At 39.5% G+C, this 7,798-nt stretch overlaps 1 protein-coding gene across 1 annotated transcript; it reads left to right on the top strand.

The window, feature by feature from the left end:
- The first annotated feature begins 1,181 nt into the window (after positions 1-1,181).
- Positions 1,182-2,112, top strand: LOC119539045 (60S ribosomal protein L5-like). The gene has a single exon (XM_037842154.1). It carries the CDS (start codon positions 1,204-1,206, stop codon positions 2,095-2,097), a length of 894 nt encoding a protein of 297 aa, XP_037698082.1. The 5' UTR covers positions 1,182-1,203; the 3' UTR covers positions 2,098-2,112.
- The last annotated feature ends 5,686 nt before the right edge of the window (positions 2,113-7,798 follow it).

Raw genomic sequence — 7,798 nt, 5'->3', positions numbered from 1 at the left:
CAGTACAACACATCAGCAATTGGGTACCTTCACTGGAGGATGGCCAGTGGTGCCCAGAAAACCTCCGTTAGCTGGGAAGGCATGTGGCTGGCGTCTGCTCCACAGTTCTGGTTTCAAAATGGCTTTCTCTCAGGACATTCCTCTCTAGGCTGCAGTTCCTCAAAAATTCACTCTTGGTTGCACTTGGGATATTTGTCCTCTCTCAGCTTCTCCAGAGCAAGAGTCTGCTTTCAACAGCTGTCTTCAACCTGTCTCTCAGCTGCAGCTCCTGTGCTTTCTTCAAAGTGTCCCTCTTGGTTGTAGCAGCTTGCTCCTTCTGGCTGATCTTATATAGTGCTCCAGTAATTTAATTCAGACCCACCCTGAATGGGCGTGCCAACACCTCCATGGAAATTATCCAATCAGAGTCATCACCTACAGTTGGGTGGGGTGCATTTCCATGCAAACAACCTAATCCAAATGTTCCAACTTAATTCCCACTAATATGTCTGCCCCACAAGATTGCATCAAAGAATATGGCTTTTTCTGGGGAACATAATACATTCAAACCAGCACAGTAAGATACAGGGCAGTCATGGAAGGGGGCAAATGCCAATCCTAAAAGCACCTACAAGAAGCCCATTAAATGCTAGAGTCCACACAGAGAAGTATTCCCCCATGGGATCCCAGGTTACCTTCATATAGATAGCATATACTAAGTAGAGTCACAAAAACCAAGTCAAAATTCTCTGCCACCTCTGGCTTTAATTCCTTCCCTAATCCAGCAGATACCTGGATCCCAATTTCTTAAAACTGTGGTAGATATTTTAATGTTCCCATCTCCCATTATCTGAGCCTAATATTTTGAACAGGACACTGAAACAATTCTGAAATTCACCATGAACTCTGTCTATGGAAATGAACACAATCGCAGGAATAAGCAAGCAGAAAACCAGCTTGTAGATTAAAAGACTCAGCTGTAATCTATAAAAAGAGATAAAATAGAGGAAAAACTTTATGGTATCTCTGCCCATGAAACAGTTAATGACACAATCAAAACAAACAAAAACTTTAGAAAAATCTCTAACTGCCAGTTACTAGAAAGATGTTGGGTTATCAACAAGATTCAAAAGAACATTACACCTGCTTCCCCCCCCCCCCCCGTAGTGCTCCTGGGGCTACCGGTCTGTGGAGAGCTGCGGACGCTGGTCTCTCATCCGCAGGATGGGGTTTGTTAAAGTTGTCAAGAATAAGGCCTACTTCAAGAGGTACCAAGTGAAATTTAGAAGAAGACGAGAGGGTAAAACTGATTACTATGCTCGGAAACGTTTGGTAATTCAGGATAAAAATAAGTACAACACACCCAAATACAGGATGATAGTTCGTGTAACTAACAGGGATATCATTTGTCAGATTGCTTATGCCCGTATAGAAGGGGATATGATAGTCTGCGCAGCTTATGCTCACGAACTCCCAAAGTATGGTGTGAAGGTTGGTCTGACAAATTATGCTGCAGCATATTGTACTGGCCTGCTGCTGGCCCGCAGGCTTCTCAACAGGTTTGGCATGAACAAGATCTATGAAGGCCAAGTAGAGGTAACAGGAGATGAATACAATGTGGAAAGTATTGATGGTCAACCTGGTGCCTTCACCTGCTATTTGGATGCAGGGCTTGCCAGAACTACCACTGGAAATAAAGTTTTTGGGGCTCTGAAGGGAGCTGTGGATGGAGGCTTGTCTATTCCTCACAGTACCAAACGATTCCCTGGTTATGATTCAGAAAGCAGGGAATTCAATGCAGAAGTACATCGGAAGCACATCATGGGTCAGAATGTTGCGGATTATATGCATTACCTAATGGAGGAAGATGAAGATGCTTACAAGAAACAATTCTCTCAGTACATAAAGAACAACGTAACTCCAGACATGATGGAGGAGATGTACAAGAAAGCCCATGCTGCTATACGAGAGAATCCAGTCTATGAGAAAAAGCCTAAGAAAGAAGTTAAAAAGAAGAGGTGGAACCGTCCCAAAATGTCTCTTGCCCAAAAGAAAGATCGGGTAGCTCAGAAGAAGGCTAGTTTCCTCAGAGCTCAGGAGCGGGCTGCTGACAGCTAAACCAAACTGCAATTTTTTATGAAGATTTTTGAGATGAAGACAATAAATTTAACAGCCTTCTAAAAAAAAAAAAAAAAAAAAAAAAGAACATTACACCTGCACCTCACATGGTATGCAAAAACCAACTCAAAATGGATCACAACCTAAACATAAGAGATAAAACTCTTAGAAGAAAACAAAGCATAAATCTTTGGGACCTTTGATTAGGCAATGGATTCCTAGATGTGATGTCAAAAGCGCAAGCAATGAAAGAAAAAATAGATAAATTGGACTTCATCAAAATTAAAAACTTTTGTGTTTTTGTGAAAATATTTTCAAATAATATATCTGATAAGGGACTTCTATCCAGAACACTTAAAACTCAACAATAAAAAGACAACCAAATTTAACAATGGATAAAGGATCTGAATAGACAGCTCCCCAAAGAAGATATACAGATAGACAAAGAGCATATAAAAAGATGTTCAGCATCATTAGTCATTAGGGAAAAGCAAAGCATACCATAGTAAGACACCTTTTCACACCCACTAGGATGGCTATAATCACAAAGACAGTCAATAAGTATTGGCAACAATGGGGAGAAATTGGAACCCCTCTATGTAGCTGGTAGGAATGTAAAATGATACAGATGCTTTGGAATACAGTTTGGCCATTCCTCACAAAGCTGAAAAGAGTTTCCATATAACCCAGCAATTCTACTCCTAGATATATACACAAGAAAAATTAAAACATATGTCCACACAAAAACCTATACACAAATGTTCATAGCACCATTATTCATAATAGCCAAAAAAAAATGGTAACAACACAGATGCCCATCAACTGGTGAATAGATAAACAAAATGTTTATCCATCCAAGAGACTATTTTTTCGGCAATAAAAAGTAGTGATATATGCTACAACATGAATGAACCTTGAAAACATTATGCCAAGTGAAAGAAGCCAGTCACAAAAGACCACAAATTGCATGATTCTGTTTATATGAAATGTCCATGATAGGCAAACTCATAGAAACAGAAAGATTAGTGGTGACCTTGGCTAGGGAGAGAGAGGAATGGGAATGATAGCTAATGAGTGTGGTGTTTCTCTTTGGGAGTGATGAAATATTCTGAAATTAGGTGAAGTTAGTGGTTGCAGAACTCTGGGTATACTAAAATCACTGAAATGTATACATTAAAGAGGTGAATTTTGTGGTATGTGAATTATATCTCAATAAAACTGTAATTAAAAAAGGACATTACATTTTTTAAATGGGAACCATTTTAATTAGAAAAGATTGCTTTAGAGATAAAAATAAGATTGTTAAAAGTAAAAAAAAAAAATACAATGGACGCAGAAAGGAGCAAAATTGGAAAATGCAGAAAATCAAATCAATGAATTTGAAAAAAACTCAAAAAAGCCTTCCAGAACTCAGAGGGAAATGGTAATGAAAAGAATACGATGGGAGGAAAATACTTTGAGAACATATCTAGGATACCCAATAAAGAATTTCAAAAAGAGAGGATAGAATAATAAAGAAATAGTAGAAACAAAAAAATTCCCAGAGCAGAAGACGAAGCCAAATCAATATCCAGAGAAATGGGTGAAAAAGTTACTTATTTTTAATTTTATTATTATTGTCATTGTTGTTGCTATTATTTTTTACTATTGTTAGGAAGCTTGAAGTTTGTTCGGAAGTGTGGTGTCTCTATACTCCATGTTGTATTGTAGTCAAAAGAATATTAAGCCGTGATCCTGGAGTTCTGGGCCCCAACTCTGTCACCAACCAGGAGTGTGGCTTTGGGCAAATCATTTAGCCTCTTTGGGCCTCAGGTTCCTCATCTAAGGAAAGAAAGAAAAGAAAAATGAAAGAAAGGTAGGGAGGGTGAGAGAAAGAAAGAAAAGAAGGGTAGATAGGAAGGGAGAGAGGGAGGGAGGAAGCAAGAGAGGGAGGGAGGGAGGGAGGGAAAAGAACAGGAAAGGGGGGAAGGAAGGGAAGAAAAGGGACAGGGACAGGAGGGGAGAGGAGGGATGGGAAGGGGAGGGAAGCTTGAACTAGAACACTTTGACACAGTTGCCTTAAGTACAAAATATAAGCCAGTGAAGTAGTAGGAGGTAAGGCTAGAAAGCTAGACAGGGGAAGATAATGAAGTCCTTATCTAACGAACAAATAGCAGGGGTTGAGTGCGGAGGGGTACCCAAACCACAGCATTTCTGCTACTGTCCTTAGTGTTCACACATCATTGTTTTTGCAGAATGCCAGTTGAAAGTTAGGAATTGCTTTGGTAAACAATATGAAGAACTGATCATTTTAGAGCAGAACAGTGACCCTCTGAGCTTATCCATATCCATGTATGTAACTGCTACATATATGCTGAGTGTTCCCAGACCTATATCTCTAGCACTAACTTCTCTCCTGATTCCTCAGTGCATGATTTCAATTATCTGCCAGGCTTCACCTGCATTTTACTAAAGGCACTTCAAACTCAACAGGTCCAAAAGTGAACTTGTCATATTCACTCATGATCCTGCTTATTCTATTGTGTTTTCTATCTTGATTAATGACAACAAAATTTATTCTTCCTCCCAAGCCAAAGACCTGAGAGATCTGCTAGATGATTTTACTTTGTCTGCGTCTATAATCAGTCACCAAATCCTGCCAATATTGCCACTAAATACCTCTTACATAAAACCCTTTCTCTCCATCCTGCTCTCACTGCCTTTATTCAGATTCTAAACATTTCTTGTTTGGACTATTATAATAGCCTTCTAGTTAATCTCCCTGTCTTCAGTTTTTCACTCTTTCTGCCCACCCATATGATCAAGTTGCTTCCCTGCTAAAAGCCTTCAATGGTTCCAGTTGATTACAACACAAAATCCAAGTTACTTAGAATGTCACTCAAGGAAACTTTATAATCTGTTCAGGGAAGAAAATTCTGAAACAGACCTTAGTATCTGGGACATTTATTAGGGACTTCCTTGGGGATCAACACCTGTGGAAGGGCAGCAAAGGAGGCAGGATTGGCAAAAGGTGGAGGTGAGGTGTGGTGCAGCCCCAGCAAAGGCCTCAGCCCACCCCATGGGGAGCTCTGGAGCTGAAATGGCTCTTCGGAATTACTCCAAGTTGGGGTGAGGGGACCAGGGTTGTATACCACACTGATCACACATTGTATGTACACTTTCCCTGGAAGGATGTGTGAACTTGGGCAGGACTTCATTCAAGGGCTGTCTTCTAGGAGCACTCTCAGAAGCTGGGAGAGTAAGTCCTTATTCCTGAAGGGGGATCTGCTACACATCAAAGAATCCACTAGACTCCTATCTACCTCTACACATCCTCCTTTGTGTTTCCTTGACCCTCAGTGTGTACTTTATCATAGCATGTACCACGCTTTATTGCCTCTTTATTTCTCTGTATTCCTCACTAGACTGTGAGTTCTGTGGCAACAAATACCATGGCTCTCTAAATCATTGTTATATCCTCAATGCTTGACATATAGCAGGCCATTACACAGTTATTGAATAAATCATTAAATGAGTGAATAAGCCCAATTTCTTCCCCACCCCACCCCACCCCCACCATTCTTTATTCCCTGGTGCTGCAGTCATACCAAACTATATGCAGTTCTTAGCATCTTCCAACCCTTTCCTTGAACCCATACTTTGGGTTTGTGCTCCCTTTTGCTTGGAATGCCTTTAGCTGATTTGATCATCAGCTAAATTTCTACTTCTTTTCCAAGAGTCAGCTCAGTTGTCACCTCTGGGAAAGTTTCCCCTGAGATGAGATCATCATTCTCTGTGTTTCCATAGAACTTAGAACCAACAAACACAACCCCATAGCTTTCAATTTACACATCTGTTTGCCTGATTAGACTGTGAGCCTTGTATCCATTTTTGTTTCCTTAGCACCAAATAGGGGGCCTGGTACACTGAAAAGAAAGAAAGAGAAAAAGAGAGAGGAAAAAAAAAAAAAAAAAAAGAGCAAAGAGGGTAAGAGAGGGAGGAAAGGGGGAGGGAATAAAGGAAGAAACAATAAATACATGATTAATGTTATGCTCTAGTAATATTAACCAGGAAGAAGTGTGCAGAGTGGACTAAAAAGAGAGAAATTATATAGAAGAAAATTATAAGGTTATACAAGAGCAATGTGGCTGTGAACACTGGATTAGCTGTGATTTCTTACTCCTCAGATTATTTTTTTTCCATGTGAAAGACAAAGAACATAATGCCACCAATATGATTGTTCTTTGCCTAACATGTCTAGGTCCCATCGTCTCTCAGTCCATGTTTTTTGCAGAATGATAGCCCAAGAGTGTCAAAATCAAATGTCTTCAGGGACCAAGCAGATTACTTAAATGTATGGTGGAGCCAGGGGAACTAGGGCTCCCAAGAGGGGTATTCAATTTCAATTCTTAAATCATGTGGTCACCAAATAAAGCAGGTGTATGGGTCTGATGTGGCCTACAAGTCACCTGTGTTTCTCCCCTTCTGCACATTTTGAAATCCCACATTTTTAGGACTAGAATGGAACTGAGTGGAGAGAGATGTGGACAACCTTCTCAACCATGTAGAAAAGGAGAATGTTTCTCCATATTTCTAGTAAGAAGTAAAATTCTCTCTGAAGTGGTTTCATAGTCTGCCAGGATATTAAAATTTCACTGGCAGCAAAATAGTAATGATAATAATAATAATGACTTTTCCTTTTATATGCAATATCTCAATATCTACCTTTGGCACCACTTTTTCAAACAAAGTTCATTTTCTTTTATTACAAAAATAACACAACCTTCTGTGTAAATATTTGAAATATACAGAAAAGAAAAATTAGGAAAAACACCACCAGTGAGCAACACCAACCAGCATTTTGTACATACTCATAACTAGGTAGCGGATAAGAAGGAAAACAACTTTGCTCTGAACATCTGGGTTTCTGTGAGAACTTACGATCCAACAGAGCTGATAGAACATTCTGAAATGACTCAAGTGCCTGACTGAAAACAGACGTCCGAGGAACCCCCTCTCAGGAGGAGGTGTTTACCACCGCCCTACTCTTGTTGAAAAGGAACTTGGTCCTGACTCCACAACAGAACTATTGTGCCTCTGACATTTGCTTTGAGAAATGAATACTGGATTGACAGTACACAAGGGCGTTTGAGTCCAGTCTATAAAGGACCTTTACGGGGCTGCCAGTTTCTTACCAGTAATTCAACATGGAAAATTACAGTTTTTGACCTTAAAACATTTTATGATTGGATACAGTCCTTATAACCAAAAGATGCGGATTTATATTTGTGAAATGAGAGCACAATTACAACAACTAACATCCACATTAGCATTTTTACAAGGAACTGTGTTGTCAACTGTCTGGGATGGTCAAGGTAGTTGCAGGCCCATCTGCTGAACCTTAAGGCAGGGAAGGGTTGGGAAGCAAGGAATTGGACCAGACAGAATACTAACTATCAGAGATCTGGAAAGAAAATAAGAAACCAGTATATCTACTATCACTAGTACCTAGACTAATGTTAATATTTTCTAGATGTAAAAAATTTTCAAAATATCTGAATTGCTCCATTTTTTCCCTCTGAATTTTTATTTTGTAGTTTTCCCTCTAATAGTATTTTGTACTTTTCTTGAAATTTTTCTGCAATGCCACTAGTATAGACAGGGGATAGAGTTTTAAGGTGAGGGATTAGAAAAATTTAATCTATTCAATACCTAGCTCTGT

The sequence above is a fragment of the Choloepus didactylus genome, chromosome 7 (genome assembly GCF_015220235.1).
Source record: "Choloepus didactylus isolate mChoDid1 chromosome 7, mChoDid1.pri, whole genome shotgun sequence".
Classification (NCBI taxonomy): Eukaryota; Metazoa; Chordata; class Mammalia; order Pilosa; family Megalonychidae; genus Choloepus; species Choloepus didactylus.
The sequence above is the reverse complement of the archived record's forward strand: the minus strand, read 5'-3'. Positions and strand labels throughout refer to the sequence as shown.